This window comes from Tamandua tetradactyla, chromosome 1, assembly GCF_023851605.1.
Source record: "Tamandua tetradactyla isolate mTamTet1 chromosome 1, mTamTet1.pri, whole genome shotgun sequence".
Taxonomy (NCBI): domain Eukaryota; kingdom Metazoa; phylum Chordata; class Mammalia; order Pilosa; family Myrmecophagidae; genus Tamandua; species Tamandua tetradactyla.
The window spans coordinates 207812428-207829710 of NC_135327.1; the positions used below are offsets into that span (position 1 = coordinate 207812428).

The 17283-nt window shown below is 39.5% G+C and overlaps 1 protein-coding gene across 2 annotated transcripts in view; it reads left to right on the top strand.

Moving 5' to 3' along the window:
• Positions 1–13901: 13901 nt before the first annotated feature.
• GTPBP4 (GTP binding protein 4) overlaps positions 13902–17283 on the top strand; it is a 36821-nt gene continuing 33439 nt past the window's right edge. For both annotated transcript variants that reach the window (XM_077151738.1, XM_077151742.1), the window contains exons 1-2: positions 13902–14087; positions 17047–17217. In XM_077151738.1, coding sequence (XP_077007853.1) covers positions 13968–14087; positions 17047–17217 — 291 coding nt within the window. In that variant the 5' untranslated portion in view covers positions 13902–13967. The remainder of the gene's footprint in view (positions 14088–17046; positions 17218–17283) is intronic.

The window sequence follows — 17283 nt, forward strand, 5'->3', positions numbered from 1 at the left end:
ATGACATTCCTTTGTTCTTCCTCATGCAAAAACATTTTTAAAATTTGCACATTTAGTCACTATTATTATACACTCTAGGCATTCCTAGATTATACCATCTTAATCTTTATTCTCTATCTTTCTTTCTGATTTCATTTATGCCCCAGCCCTCCTCCCTCTATCATTCTCACATGCAGCTTCATTCAGTGTTTAACATAATTGTATTACAGTTATGTAGTGTTGTGCTGTCCATTTCTGAGTTTTTATATTCATTCCTGTTGCACAATCTGTATCCCTTCAGCTCCAGTTACCCAATATCTTACCCCATTTCTATTTCCTGATGATCTCTGTTACCAACGAAATATTCCAAGTTTATTCACCAATGTCAGTTCATATCAGTGAGGCCATACAGTATTTGTCCTTTTGTTTTTGGCTAATCTCAAAAGGTCCATCCATGTTGGACCATGTTGTTACATACTTCATAACTTCATTCTATCTTATGGCTGCATAATATTCCATCATTGTACATGCCACAGTTTGTTTAGCCACCCATCTGTTGATGGATATTTCGGCTGTTTGCACCTCTTGGTAACTGTAAATAACACTGCTATAAACATTGGTGTGCAAATGTCCGTTTCTGTCCTTGTCCTCATGTCCTTTGAGTAGAGACAGCATATAGATGGGTCCTGTTTTTAAATCCATTCTGCCAGTCTATGTCTTTTGATTGGGGAGTTTAATCCATTAACATTTAGTGTTATTACTGCACGGGTAGTACTTTCTTCTACCATTTTGCCTTTTGGATTTTATAAGTCATATCTAATTTCCTTCTTTTTACCTTCATTCATAGTCTTCCTTTCTACACTCTTCTCCACACCTCTCTCTTCTGTCTCTTCATATCTGTCTCTAGTGCTCCCTTTAGTATTTCTTGCAGAGCTGGTCTCTTGGTCACAATGTCTCTCAGTGATTTTTTGTCTGAAAATGTTTTAATTGCTCCCTCATTTTTTGAAGGACAATTTTGCTGAATGTGGAATTCTTGGTTGGCAGTTATTCTCTTTCAATAATTTAAATATATCATCCCCCTGTCTTCCTGCCTCCATGGTTTCAGCTGAGAAATCTATGCATAGTTTTATTGGGCTTCCCTTGTATGTGATGGATTGCCTTTCTCTTGATGATTTCAAGATTCTCTCTTTCTCTTTGACCTCTGACATTCTGATTAGTAAATGTCTTGGAGTACGTCTATTTGGATCTATTCTCTTTGGGGTATGCTGCACTTCTTGGATCTGTAATCTTAAGTCTTTCACAAGAGTTGGGAAATTTTCAATGATAATTTACTCCATTAGTTTTTCTCCTCCTTTTCCCTTTTCTTCTCCTTCTGGGACATCCACAACACGTATATTCGTGCACTTCATGTTGTCATTCAATTCCCTGAGTCCCTGCTTGTATTTTTCCATTTTTTCCCCTATATTTTCTTTTTCTTGTTGGATTTCAGTGTTCCATCCTCCAGTTCACTAATCCTTATGTTCTGCCTCTTGAAATCTACCATTGTAGTTTTCCATTGTTTTTTCATCTCTTCTACTGTGCCTTTCATTCCCATAAGTTCTGTGATTTGTTTTTTCAGACTTTTGATTTCTTCTTTTTGTTCATTCCATGCCTTCTTTATATCCTCTCTCAATTCATTTATTTGGTTTTTGATGAGGTTTTCCATGTCTGTTTGTATATTCTGAATTAATTGTTTCAACTCCTGTATCTCATTTGAGTTGTTGGTTTGTTCCTTCAACTTGGCCATCTCTTCAATTTTCCTAGTGTGACTTGTTATTTTTTGCTGGTATCTAGGCATTTAATTACCTTAATTAGTTTATTCTGGAGATTTCTTTCACTTCTTTTACCTAGGGTTTTCTTGCTGGATAAATTGGTCATCTATCTGTACTTTGACATTCAGTTCATCTTTTTCTGGACCTCTAGCTTACATTTTGTTACAGAGGAGAATTTTCAGTTCTTGTTTTCTTGTTTTGTGCCCTGCTTGTATGGTGCCTTTCCCACCCCCCTACCCCTAGGAGGGTCTATTTAAGTATTATAGACCCCAGCCGAATTTTCCCAGGCCAAACTGGCCTCCTATCAGGAGGAAAGAGCCACCAGCATCAGTTTTCCCTAGGGTGAGACCCAGCAGGTTGAAAGACTTTCCTGTGAAGTCTCTGGACTCTGTTTTTCTTATCCTTCCCTGTATGTGGCGCTTGTTTTCCTGCAGGTCCCACCAGCATAAGATGATTTGGTACCTTTAACTTCAGCAGACTCTCCCTGCTGGGGGTGTGGTGGAGACAGAGGAGAGGTTGTAGGCTGGTTTTAATGGCTTCAAATTACCAAGCCCTTGTGTCTGAATTCCTTGAGGGAGGGATTCCACCTGAGTTGGGCTCCACCCCTTCCCTGGGGAAGGCACAGGCTCCAGACAAGCCCTCAAACGAGCTTGTTTCTGCCTATGCCTGGGGCAGGTGCAGCCTGAGAAGCCCTGCCGCTGTATCCAAAGGCAGTCAAGTCTTTGTAGAAACACTGCCACAAAAACCTCTGTTTCCTTTTTTTTTTTTTTTCTTTTGCAGCCAGCCCTGCCCCCTTGGTGCTGGGGCAAAAATGAGTGACCTCCGCTTTGACCAGGTTCACCTGAGCTGGGGGCCTATATTTAATAGTCAGAATTTGTTAATTAATTCCACAATTGGCATTTGGTTGGGCTCAGCTCCTGCTGCTGGTCAAGTCTCTTTCCTTTCCCCTCTAGGAAGTAGCCTGTTGGGGAGGGGTGCCGGCCACTGTGGCTTGAGGTACTCACAGTTCTGGGGGTCTCGTAGCCAGTCCAGCTGGTCCAGACTGGGGTATGCTGTGTGTCCAGTCACTGACGTGGCCCCAGGAGCTGTTCTGTACTGTTTCTGGTTTTTTAATAGGTGTTCTGGAGGATGAACTAAAATGAGCACATCGCTAAGCTACAGCTTGGCCTGGATGTCCTCTCCACTGATATCTTCTTTTGTTACCTTTCTTTACCCCCCTTTTGGTCTGGAAGGCATTATCAATTTCATGGTGCTAGGGCCAGGTTCATCCCTCAGAACATGTCCCATGTTACCAGGGAGACTTACACCCCTGCATGCCATGTCCCATATAGTGGGGAGGTAATGATTTCCCTTGCAGAGTTGGGCTTAGAGAGAGAGAGAGGCCACATCTGAGCAACTAAAGAGGTTTCCTGGAAGCAACTCTGAGGCATAATTATTGGTTGTCTTAGTTCTCCACTACCACAATAAGTTTCAGAAGGGCAAGTTGCAAAATCAAGGGCTTGATCTATTTTGTTGGTAGTCCCTAATGTTTGAAAGGGTGTTTCCTAGATGGGAAAGTTCAGTAGTTCCATATTTTTTCCCCTCAAGGGACCCTACCAATACTTTTATTTTTCTTCCAGTCCCTCAAGGAACTCTACCAATACTTTTTAATTATCAGCCCACCATAGTCAGGGATATCTCCTGGTATTACAATAAGCTATACAGAATTACAAAGTCTTGTTCCTGTTCTAGGCTCCGTGTGTTTATATTATTTAAATGAGTTATCCATACAGGCTGATTTATATTGTGTGTTACAGAGAGTTTAAGTTCTAGATACAATAAACCTGCCTTGGTTTTGTATAGTAGGTGAAGATCTAGAGTACACACACTATCATCTTTTGTCCTGTATTCTGATTTACCTTAGTTCTAACCAGATCAGCTTCATTTTTATCTCTAATTGAAGTCTGTTCTCTTTTTTATGTTACTTTAACTGTTACTGTTTTAGTTTGTTAAAGCTGCCAGAATGCAGTATACCAGAAATGGAATGTCTTTTTAAAAGGGAATTTATTAAGCTGAAAGTTTACAGTTCTAAGGCCATGAAAATGTCCAAATTAAGACACCAACAAGAGACTACCTTGACTCAGGAAAGGTTGATGCCATCTGGAACACCTCTGCCACTTGGGGAGGCATGTGGCTGGCATCTGCTGTGTTCTTTTGCTTCTGGATGTCTCTCTCAGCTGGGAAGGCAAAGGCAACATCTGCTAATTTTCTCTCTTCATTTCATAATGCTTCCCTGGGGGCACTTTCCTTCTGCATCTCCAAAGGTCTCTGACTGTGTGGGCTCTTTTGGCTCTTTCCAAAATGGTTCCCTCTTAAAGGGCTCCAGTAGGCGTTCCCACCTTGAATGGTTGGAGATACATCTCCATGGAAGCAATTCCTACTACTTAATCTTGAAAATGTTTCCCTATATTTTCTTCTAGGAGTTTTATCATACTGGCTCTTACACTTAGATCCTTAATCCATTTTGAGTTCATTTTTTAATAGGTGTAAGGTAGGGTCATCTCCCATTCTTTTGGCTGTTGATATCTGATTCTCCCATGCCCATTTTACTGAAAAGACTATTCTGTCCCAGTTCCATGAATGTGGGGGACTTATCAAAGATCAATTGTCCATAGATGTGGTGGTCTCGCTCCACACTCTCAATTCAATTCCATTAGTCAATACATTCATCTTTATGCCAGTACCATGCTGTTCTGACCACTGTGGCTTTACAGTAAGCATTCAAGTGATAGTCCCACTTTGCTCTTCTCTTTTAGAGTATTTTGTTAGCTATTTGGGGTCTCTTTCCCTTCCAAATAAATTTGACAATTAGCTTTTCCAAGTCTTCAAAGTAGGTTGTTGGGATTTTGGTTGGCATTGCATTGAATCTGTAGATCAATTTTGGTAGAACTGATATCTTAACAACATTCAGCCTTTCTATCCATGACTGTGGAGTGTCTTTCCATCTATTTAAGTCATTTTTATATCTTTTAGCAATGGTTTGTAGTTTTCTGTGTACAACTCCTTAACATTCCTAGTTAGGCTTATTCCTAGATACCTCATTCTTCTGGTCACTATTTTGAATGGAATTTTTTCCTTAATTGTCTCCTCAGTTAGGTCATTGCTTGTATATGGAAACATTACTGATTTTTGTACATTAATCATGTATGTTACAACTTTGTTGAATTTACTAGCTCAAGTAGCTTTGTCATAGATTTCTCAGGGTTTTTCAAATATAGGAACATGTCATCTGGAAATAATGAAAGTTTTACTTTTTCCTTTCTGATTTGGATGCCTTTTATATCTTTTGCCTCCCTGATCACACCAGCTAGGACTTCTGGTACAATGTTGAATATTACTGTGACAATGGGGATCCTTGCCTTGTTTCTGATCTTAGGGGGAACGCTTTCAGTCTCTCACTGTTAAGTATGATGTTGGCTATGAGTTTCTCATATATATTGTTTAGGATATTGAAAAAGTTTCTTTTAATTCCTATCTTCTGAAGTGTTTTTATCAGGAAAGGATGCTGAATGTTGTTAAATGCTTTTTCAGTGTCAATCAGTATGATCATGTGATTTCCCTTTTGATTTGTTAATGTGTTGTATCATGTTGATTGATTTCCTTGTATTCAACGACCCCACTTGGTTGTGATGCATAATTCTTTTAATGTGTTGTTGGGTTTGATTTGTAGTATTTTGTTGAGAATTTTTGCATCTATATTCATTAGGGATATAGGTCTGTAGTTTTCTTTCTTGTAGCATCTTTACCCGGTTTAGGTATTAGAGTGATGTTGGTTTCAAAAAATGAGTAGATAGCATCCTATTTTCCTCAATATTTTTGAAAGAATTTGAACAGGATTGGTGTAGTTCTTTTTGGAATATTTTATAAACTATCCCCCTGTGAAGGCAATTAGTCCTGGGCTTTTCTTTGTGGAGAGACTTTTGATGTGTTATTGAATCTCTTTAACTGAAATTGGTTTGTTGACATGTTCTATTTCTTCTTGAGTCATTATAGGTAGTTTGTGTGCTTCCAGGAATTTGTCCATTTCATCTAAGTTGTTTATTTTGAGGGCATACAGTTGTTCATAGCAGACTCTTATGATTTTAAAAATTTCTTCAGGATCCATGGTAATGTTCCACCCCTTATTTCTCATTTTGTTTATTTTCACCCTCTCTTTTTGTTGTCAGCCTAGCTAGGGGTCTATCAATATTATTGATTTTCTCAAAGAACCAACTATGGGTTTATTGATTTTTTTCTGTTTTGTTGTTTTTCAGTTTGTTTTTTCCTGTTTTAATCTTTGTTATTCTCTTCTTTTACTTGCCTTGGGGTTTGTTGGCTGTTATTTCTCTGAATTCTCTACAGAAGAAGTCAAGTCCTTGATTTTTGCTCATTCTTGTTTTTTAATATAGGCATTTGGGGCAATAAATTCCTTCTCATCATTGTGTTTGCTGTATCCCACATGTTCTGATATGCTGTGTTCTCATTTTCATTCATCTCCAGTCATTTACCCATTTCTCTTTTCTTCTTTGACCTATTGATTATTTAGAGTGTGTTGTTTAATCTCCAATTCTTTGTGAAAGCTCTGTTTCTTTGGTGATTACTAATGTCCAGCTTCATTCCATGGCTTTCAGTAAATGTGAGTTGGATCATTTCAACCTTATTAAATTTATAAAGACCTGTTTTGTGTCCCAGCATATGATCTATCCTGGAGAATGCCCCATGTGCACTAAGAAGAATGTTTCAGGGTTAGAGATCTATATACGTGTATTAGGTCTAATTTGTTTATCACATTGTTTATGTTCTCCATTTCCTTGTTGCTCCTCTGTCTGGTAGTGGTATCTATAGTTGAGAGTGGTGTATTGAAATGTCCCATTATTATTGCTGACACATCTATAGTTCCCTTGAGTTTTGCCAATCTTGGCCTCATGTACTTTGGACTTCCTTGATTGGGTATAGAAACATTTATGATTATTATTTTCTCTTGGTGAATTGTTCCTTTTATTACTATGCAGTGTCATTCTTTGTTTCTTATTATGTCTTTACATTTAGCTATATTAGTATAGTTACTCCTGCTTTCTTTTAGTTATATCTTCTATAAAAAATGTTTTTCCATCCTTTCACTTTCAATTTATTTGTGTCTTTGGGTCTAAGATACTTCTCTGGTAAACAGTATATAGCTGGATTATATATTTTACTCCATTCTGTTAATCTGTATCTTCTAATTGGTAAGTTTAGTCCATTAACGTTAAAAATTATTACTGCAAAAGCAGTTCTTGAATCTACCATCATATCCTTTAGTTTCTGTCAGATTTATATATTCTTTGCTCTCTCTTTTTATTCTTTAACTTACTGCCACCCTATTCTTCAATTCTGTGCCTTTCTCCAGACATCCCTTTCCTGTCTTTTTTTTTTTTTTCTTCAGTTGAAAGGACTCCCTAAAGTATTTGGAGGTGGGGGCAGGTCTCTTGTTGACTAGCTCTCCCAGTCTTTGTTTGTCTTTGAAGACTCTTAACCTCGCCCTCAATTTTGTAGAATAAGTTGGCTGGAGAAAGAATTCTTAGCTGGAAGCCTTTGTTGTTCAGGGTTGTAAATATATCATACTACTGCCTTCTTGCTTCCATGGTGTCTGTTGAGGAGCCAAAACTCAGTCATACATGTTTTCCCTTCTATATAGTAGATCGCTTTTCTTGTACCACTTTCAGGACTTTTTATTTCTCTTCACCTTTTGACAGTTTGATTAGGATGTGTCTTGGAGTAGGCTATCTGAATTTATTCTATTTGGAATTCATGTAATTTACATATCTGTGTTTTATAAGGGTTGGAAAGTTTCCCCCAATTATATTTTCAACTATCTTTGCAAGCCCTTTACTCTTCTCTTCTATTTCTGGGGCTCCAATGATTCTTATATTTCTGTACCTCTTGTCCATCATTTCCCTAAGGTCCAATTCCATTTTTTCCCACCTTTCTTGCCATTTATTATTTTCTGTACTCTAGTTCAGCCGTGCTGTCATCTACCTCAATTCTTCTTCTTTCTGCTTCTTCGAATCTGTTATTGTGTGTCTCTAGCACTAGTATATTTCTCATTTGGTCTACTGTATCTTTCATCTCTGTGAGATCTGCCATTTTTCTATTTAATCTTTTGAATTCTTCTTTATGCTTTTCTAGTGTCTTCCTGATATCCTTTTCTTCTTTATAAATATTCCTGGGTAGCTGTTCCATAGTTTGTGTCCCCTACAGAGTTTTGATTTGGTCATTTGGCTGGGTCATTTCTGTTTGGATCTTCATGTGCTTTGTCCTTTTCTGTTGTGTTCAGGGCATTTGAGTATCTCAGCAAAGTTATTTCACAAGTTGGTTTCCTTCACTCATCTAAAGCTTTGTATTTACTTGGTTTTGTGTTGAAGGTTTCCATTTGCAATTGGTTTGTCAGTAATTCCCCATCAAACCAGGGCCCAGATCTTAGGAAGTGGATACAGCTCTACTGAGGGTCTGTTAAAGGCTGTACATAGGTGCATGGTTATTTCTGTGGCAGAATGCCAACCCACCCAAATTGGAGATGACCCAGGCTTGACTCTCAGGTCATGCACCTTCCAAAATAAATAAGTAAATAAAATAAAATCTAAGAAAAAAATAAAATGACAATATAATAAAAATATGAAAAAAAATTACACCTCAACTGTAGTAGGCTCCAAAGTCAGAAGGAGTTAGCCCAAGACATGTCGGGAATGAACTCAGACTGGTGTACACAAAAGGGAGAAAATTTTTAAAAATAACAATAACAAAAAAATAATAAAAATCAATATAAATGTAAATATATAAAAAGTACAAATAAAAATAAATATAGCAATACTACTAATAAAAATATATAGAAAAAATATATTTTTTCTAGCAAAAAAAAAATAGAAAAGGGTGCGACATGGTGGTTCAGCAGGCAAAGTTCTCACCTGCCATGCCGGAGACGCGGGTTCAATTCCTGGTGCCTGTCCATGCAAAAAAAAGAAAGAAAAATGAAAAAAGGAAATATAAAACCCTACACAGATATGTTTGTCAGCCTGTATTCACCAAGTCTCACCAGCAGGTGGCAATCCGGAGGCACCTTCTTCTGTCAGGCCCACCTGTCCCTTACTTGCGGCCAGCTGGAAGATGGCCTGAATGGCAGGGGTGCTGCTTTCAGCACATCGAACAGGGAGCAGACAGCAGTGCCTTGGGAAACAGCCAATTTGCAGTGCTCGGCGCTCAGTCAATCTGCCACACACCACCACCAATGGGCCGGCTATTTGAGGCACCCAGCCAGGCGACCGCTCGCAGCACCCAGGGGCCTTGCTCTTCACAGGAGGTGGCCTGGCCCACTTCAGGGCGCCCCACTGGCACTGTCAGCTGCAAAACCACTTGGGGAGGTCTCCCCCGTCAGCAGCAGGGGCAGGCTGGAGAGAAGGGAGGACAGTCTCCACTGATCTGCACTTCTCCGTGGACTGCCATCCGCTCCAAGTGGGGGTCACTGTCAACCTGAGCCACCCTGCTCTCCCTGGGAGGATCATCCCACCTCTCTCTTCCCAACAAATCACCGAAGACCCCCCCCCCCGCGATTACTCCCGTACGTCCCCACCCAGGACCTCAGTCCCAGTCATTCTCTCCCCATCCCCTATTTTGTTCCACAGAGCAGGGGTGATCCACCTCACTCCGCCATCTTCCTGAAGTCCTACATAAGCACTGTATTATTACTACTATTATTATTACTTCAGAGATTCATCAAATGGCTACTGCCCGGGGAAGCTTTCCTTAACCCCTGCCCTGTATTTGGTTCACATAGTGCTCCTGCTGTTCTACCGCTTCCTGTTAGTAGGTTTTATTTTCCACTCTATTCTAGAGATATTCAAATGTCCAGTCTGTGCCCCAGGAAGGGTTTGTATAGAGAAATGCCTGACTCTGAAGCCAGAGGCAGTCATTAGCCAAAGAATTATCTGGCTGCTTACTTTTGGTGAAGTGCTGTAGATTTCAGAACTTGATTTATCAATAAAGATATAGGAGGCATGCTTATCTAACTTGCTGATGACACATATGTGGGCAGTATAGTCAAATAGTATGTAAGAGAATCATGATTCAAAATTATTTTGAATATTAGAATGCTGAGAATTTATGAAAGTCATCCTCTCGTAAAAATGATAGGATTTGTTTAAAAGATTTGCTAAGAGGGAATCCAAGGTGACTGAGAAGCAGCATAGTCAATGTTAAAAGAAGGGATGCTGGAGCCAGGACACCCAGGTTTAAAATTCAGCTCTGCCAGTTATCAATTGTATGACCATGGGATGATTACAAGCCTTGCTGTACATTAGTTTCTCCTTCTACTTCACAGGGTTATAGGAATTAAAGGAATTAATACACAATCAAATGCCTTGAATAGTGCTCAACACAAAGTCCTATAAGGCTTTGGGATTTGACCCTGAATATGGTTGCCCATTAACAGAAACTAGAGTACAAAATATTCAAATTTCACTACCCTTAACAAATTTCTCCTCAGTCTGACACCAAAGGGCTGCATCTCCCACCTGTCCACTCGAACTTTTCAATCCATCTTGGGAACCATTTGCAAATCTTTTGCCTTAGATCAGGTTTTCACATCTCTGTCCCTCATCCTTCAGATTTGTTTTTGGTGGGGGTGGGACCATCTCCCTTTGGTTGCTATATCCATTACTCTCTGTTTCACATTCTGTGGCTGAAGGCCAGCCCTGCTGTTAACTTCCAAGCCCATTCCTGGAGTCTCAAGGGAGTCATGGTGTCTGGCTGCCTTCTTCCATAGGCCAGTGAGGATGGGTTTGCCTGAAGGGAGGAGAAGACCATTTTCATTTTTTCAATATGCTGAGTTTGACATATTCAGAATCGTGCAGGTGGAAATATTCCATAGTGGTTGGGAATGCAGTACTGGCTTTGAGAGAGAACTCAAGTTAGAGATGTCCATTTCATCAAAGTCCTCCATACAGAGGCATGAGTGCTCAGAGAGAGACCCTCTAAAGAAGAAGAGAAAAGGATAGAGGATAAAATCTTGAGAGATACCTACAATTAGGGAGAGGTAGTAGAAGTCAGTTTAGCAAAGAAAACAGAATCATAGACATTAATAGAAGAATAAAAATAATAGAATGTAATAGAAATAAAGAGGAGGGTCTTAAGAAGTTGGAAAGAAGAGAGAGTGATAACTAAGAAAAAGTGATAAGGTTTAAAGAGTAGGTCAGAGGTGATGACAGTTCTGCTTCAGTAAGGAAAATGAGCCAGAAAGCAAGAATTAAAAGAAAATGGGCCATAATATTAAATTTACACATGGAAGAAGAAACACATGACAGTGTGCTAAAGGGAGTGGTAGGATTAGTCCTAGATGTCTAAATTTTTTTTGAACCTGTTTGTCAGTTACGTCTATACCCATGTGTTCTAGTTTGCAAGCTGCTCGAATGTAATATACCAGAACAGAATGGCTTTTAAAAGGGGAATTTATTAAGTTGCAAGTTTACCTGTTCTAAGGCAGTGAAAATGTCCAAATTAAAGGAAGACTTCAGGGTTTCTCTCTCAACTGGAATGGCACATGGCGAACATGGTAACATCTGCTAGTTTTCTCTCCAGGCTTCTTGTTTCATGAAGCCCCCCCTGCTCCGCCCCAAGGAGTTTTCCTTCTTCATCTCCAGAGGTCTCCAGCTGCAAGGGCTCCAAGGCTTTCCAAAATGGTTCCCTCTAAAAGGGTTCCAGTAAACAAATCCCACCTTGACTGGGTGATGTGCCAGTTTGAAAGGATTATGAATCCTAGAAAAGCCATGTTTTAATCCTGATTCATCCTGTGGAGGTAGCCATGTTTTCTAATCCCTATTCAGTATTGTAGGGTGGAAATTTTATTAGATTATCTCCACAGAGATGTGACACACCCAATTGTGGGTATTAAGTTTTGATTAGAGATAGATGTGACTCCACCCATTCCAGGTGGGTCTTGATTATGAAAGTCATCCTCTTGTAAAAATGATAGGATTTGTTTAAAAGATTTGAGATGAGGGAATCCAAGGTGACTGAGAAGCAGCATAGTCAATGTTATAAGCTTATTGGAATACTTTAAAAAAGGAAATATTTTTACTGGAATCCTTTAAAAAAGCTTAACAGTCACGAAAACCATGACAGCCCATACAGCCAGAGATCTTTGGAGATGAAGGAGGAAAATGCCCCTGGGGGAGCTTCATGAAATAAGAAGCCTGAAAAGAAATCTAGCAGATGTGCCTAAAGAGAAAGCTAGCAGACATCGCCATGTTTGCCATGTGCCTTTCCAGTTGAGAGAGAACTGAACTTCATCAGCCTTGCTTGAGTGAAGATAACCTCTTGTTGGTGCCTTAACTTGGACCTCTTTATAGACTTACTTTAATTGGGACATTTTCACAGCCCTAGAACTGTAAATTTGCAACTTAATAAATTACCCCCTTTAAAAGCCGTTCTGTTTCTAGGATATTGCATTCTGGCAGCTAGCATAGTAGAAGAGGTGGAGACATCTCCATAGAAACCATCTAATCAAAAGTTAGTACCCACAACTGGGTACACAGTTAATAAAAAAACTCCCACCAAGCATTATTGAATGAGGATTAAAGGACATGGCTTTTCTGGGGTACACAAGAGATTCAAACTGGCACACCATGTCTTCCCATTCTCCCGATGGAGCCCTTAGGTAAAGCAGGGCTTCTCAAGCTTTAATGTGCACACATATTGCCAGAGGATTTGTTAACATGCAGATTCTACAGGGTACACAACCACATTTGAGTACTGTTGGGGAGTGAATTATGTCCCGACAAAAAGACATGCATCAGGTCCTAACCCAATTATAAACAGGACTTTAGAGGAGGTTACCAATTAACATGTGCCCAGTGCGGGCCACGGTGGCTCAGCAGGCAAACTTCTCGCCTGCCAAGCCGGAGACCCGAGATCGATTCCCAGGGCCTGCCTATGTGAACAAAAAAAAAAATTAGAAAAAAAAAAAAAGATGTGCCCAAACTGAATGAGGGTGGGCCTTAATGCAATATAAATCGTCACGAACAAAGGAAATTAGACATGGAAGAAGCCATGAGGAGCAGCCAGAAGCTGGAAGTCAAGAGAAAGAAGACACTGCTAAGTGCACTATCACTGTCTGAAAAGCCAAGGAACTTCAAGGATACCCAGTCAGAAGACACCCATCCCAGAAGGAAGCAAGCCTTCTAGCCTCAGAAACCATGAGCCACACTACTGTCTCGTATTTGTTTTCACAACTAGGAAACTAAGGCAGCAAGGATGCAGAATGATAGGGCATCTCGAGTTCTTTTGCTTTCATGTATGTTACTTCGTGAAAATGTATTCTGTTCTTGCACTAGATGACTTATGATTCTAAATTTTTCTCCATTATTATATTAATAGAACTTGGTGTTTTTTTTTTAATTAAAATAGTAGTTGAAAGTAATTCCAAGAATATTTTAAAATATGAATCACATGCACACCGGTGATATTTGTGTATTTTAAAGCACTATACATTTCCTTCCTCCTTCCCGTCCTCCCTTCTTTCTTTTATTAAATTCACGGTGACCCATAAGCCTTAAGAAATGTTTAATGAATGACTAACACCAGACCTGAGCTTAGCTAGGCTCAGGACCTTTAAAACTTACAACCCAGTCAGAGTGGGCATGTTTTTGGAGTGAGGGCAGGGAGTGTCCTTTTTTCAGGCTCATCTGGATCAAAAAGCCTTTTGGAACGTCTCTACTTCCTCCAGGGGACGGAGGGGAGAATAAACCCCACGATTAGCCCAGAAGGATCGGTCTGGGATGGTTACCTCCGTAAGCTGTGGCTTCTCACACCACATTGGAAGCTGCCCGGGGCTGGTAGCCAGGGCGTCTTGTAGCTCCTCAGTCATCTTAAACATTCCTTTAACTTGAGTAGAGATTTAATCTGAGTAGCATTTCTGGGTCTGCCTTCTCCAGCTACCCTTAATTACCACCCTATTGGACATCCAGGGCACCGCAACGCACCCTCCAAGCCAGGCGGGGGCGCTGTGGAAAACAAAGGTCACCCGTGTAGGTTGGAGGTCGCGCCGACCGTCGGAGACGGTACGCTGGCCAAACCTTCCGGAAGTGACGCAAGCTGCCAGCATGCGGTCGCCTGGCCGCGAAAGCCCGCCCTATGTGGATAGGCTCAAGTTTCGTGGTAAAGGTTGGTCAATACTCTTCTGGTAGTGGGCTCACCGCCGCAAACATGGCACACTACAACTTCAAGAAGATTATGGTGGTTCCGTCCGCCAAGGTAAACAGCTTGCCAGCTTTCGTTGTGCTTCTTGCTTTAGGAGTTCCTTTCTTTTTCGCCATTCTCTTTGGCCTTTCACTGTAGAGGAGTCGGCGCTTGTGACACGTGCGCGGGCGCGGAGTGGACGGAGCAGAGCTCTGCAGCTACTTCTTTGGACTCGAAACTACTATTTCAGTGTCTGCGCCCCACGATCGCTTCCGGGTACAATTTACTGGGCATGTGGACCCCAGGGTGCGTTGTCCTCCCCTTTGAGCGACGTGGTAGTTTCTTCTCTGCTGCTGCTCGCCCAGCGGGCCTCTGTAACTCTGGTGTCTGGAGAGGAGCTCATCTCTTTTCCTCACTGTTGTCGGTTCCCACTTCTTAGGCCATATCTTCTTGAGTTTTTTTTCTCTCTCTCAGATCTGTCTCCTGGAAGGGACTGTCGTTAGTTGATTAGCTTGAGGTAGTGGTGTCCTAAACATCTGAGGAGGAATGTTCAAGCAATGGTTGAATCATTAACCTCAGGCCTTACAGATAGGGTAGATCCCTCGCCTTCTCGTGCGGAGTTCAGCGGATAGTTTCCCTCTCTCCACTCAGTAGGTTTTAGTTTGTTGTTAAAAGTTGGCTTACAACTTTTAAATTTTTTAATCATTCTCTTTCACTGTTGAATTTGAGAAACATAATCGTTTTTTAAAAAAATATTTTTTATTGACAGATCTTCACACTCGTACAGTCCATGCATGGTGTACTCACAATATCGTCACATAATTGTGTATTTAACGCCATGATCATTTTTAGGACATTTGCATCACTCCAGAAAAAAAAAAAAAGGAAAAAACGCATACATCCCATACCCTTAACCCCTCTGGTTCGTTGGCCACTAGTATTTGAATCTACCCAAATCATTTCACTCTTTATCCCGCTATTATTTATTATCCATATATATATATATATATATATATTTTTTTTTAACATGGGCAGGCACCAGGAAATGAACCCGGGTCCTCGGGCATAGCAGGCAAGCATTCTTACTATTATCCATATTTTTTACTAATCTGTCCATGCCCTGGATAAGAGGAGCATCATACATAAAGTTTTCACAATCAGTCATGTTGTAAAAACTATGTTATATAGTTGTCTTCAGGAATCAAGGCTACTGAAACACAGTGTAACTTTTTTTAAGTGTAACAAGTTGAACATGGCAAAGCTAAATTTGTATAGTGTTAGTAGATTTAGGAAGAATGAGTCCAAAAAGTGTTGAGTTTTAAGACTTACAGTGTAAAGTTTTTATGTAGTAAATGTTTAAGATGGTTTGTGATTACATAAACCTTCATCATGAAACACTTGTTTCTTAGACACCTTCCTGGGTACTGCATATGAGGACAGATTTTCTGCTCACAGTTGTTAAACTCACTGCATTGTGGACACCCTTCACTATTTTCCTCCTCAGATCTCAAACTGCAGTGAATTTGACTGGTAAAACTTTAAGAACTGGTATTTTATACCCATAGCACAAAGAATTGTGATATCACTTTTCTCTATCACATTTTACTTCTCATAATTTAAAGCTAATCTCTCACTAGATTGTTTTTGTGTGTGTGGAGATTTTCTTGCATTTTTGACCCTCATGATGTTTTCTCAATGATCTCAAGTTTTTTCAATGAGTTTTGTACTTTTTAAATATGTTGTATACGCGAAGTTTTTGTATAGGGAATAGAGCTCTTTGGATCATATGAATTTTGTTCATATGTTTGACATATATGGAGGCAGACCCTTAAAATATGTTAGTAGTTTATCATCCATCCTCTTTTATCTCAAGGTAGGCCTCTGTTTGGAGAGAACAGATGAGTTTACTCATATTTAAAAGATGGGGGAGATATCTTTTGGAGACTGGAAGTAAAAAAAATTAGCATCAAGAAAGTTTGGGATAAAATTCGTTCTAGAGGCTGTTTAGTGAGTACCTTGTGTGGCAGATACTGTAGTTAGAAAAATGAGTAAGATACACTACCTCCTTTTTGGAAATTCTCTAGAGGGGTAAATAGAAAGACTTTGTTAAAATTACTATAATAAAGGAGTATATGTCAATCTGGGAGACTAGAAAGTATAAATAGCTATGGTGGATGGGAAAACTTTTGAACTGGCACTTTAAAGGCTAATAGAATCTACCAGGTAGAGAAGTATATAGAGGAAATTTCATGCAGAGGCACAGAAATGTGAAAGTCTATGTCCTCCATGGTATTTGACAAACTTATTGTAACTGTTTACTAGTTTCTCTATCCCTGAAAACTAAGTTCCTTGAGATAAGGGAGTATATTTTGCTCATTATTTTATCTTCACCTGACTATCCAGTATCCCAATTATCCTTTATAACCAGTATTGTTGAATTAATGAATGTGTTTAAGGGAAAGCAAGTAGTTTGGATATGGCCAGATACATGGGATTGAGGAAGTAAAAATAATAAGGGTGTATCATGATAGAGTCCTTATTAAAGAAAGGTAGAAATTGTTGCACTGGGGAACAGATGTAAAAACTTTTAAATCTTCATATAGTCACCATAAATACTCTTAGGGCCAGAATCTTGAGAAATTATTAACAATGGAGTTTAGTTTTACTCATTATTTTATGTATCTTAAAATTGGAGTTGTAAGATTGTTCTTCTTAGTAATTTTTCTGATTTATGCCTGAATTTTCTGACTAAATTCCAAAGGTTCTTAGGTATTTGGAAGTTAAGGCAGGAGCAAGAAAGTATGGGATAAAGTTCATCAACAACCATTTGCTCAGTGCTTCTTAAAGATTGGAAACTAAATACAAAGGTGAATGACGTTGTGTATGGAAGACTAAAGATTTAGGTAGAAGAAATAAAAGTCTGTAGGATATATAATACTGTTGTTAGTCTTTAAGAAGGTTTCAAGTAAGTGGATAAGAAGTAAAAATAGACTTTTTGATGCAACCGTCTCTTAATTACTTTCTTTAATTGCAGGATTTTATTGACCTGACATTATCAAAGACTCAACGAAAGACTCCAACAGTTATTCATAAACATTACCAAATTCATCGTATTAGGCATTTCTACATGAGGAAAGTCAAATTTACACAGCAGAATTACCATGACAGACTCTCACAGATTTTATCAGATTTCCCCAAATTGGATGTAAGTGATTTGGGGTGGGAGTGGGGGTTGATGTATGGTTATGTTACTGCTACAAATACAGTTTTA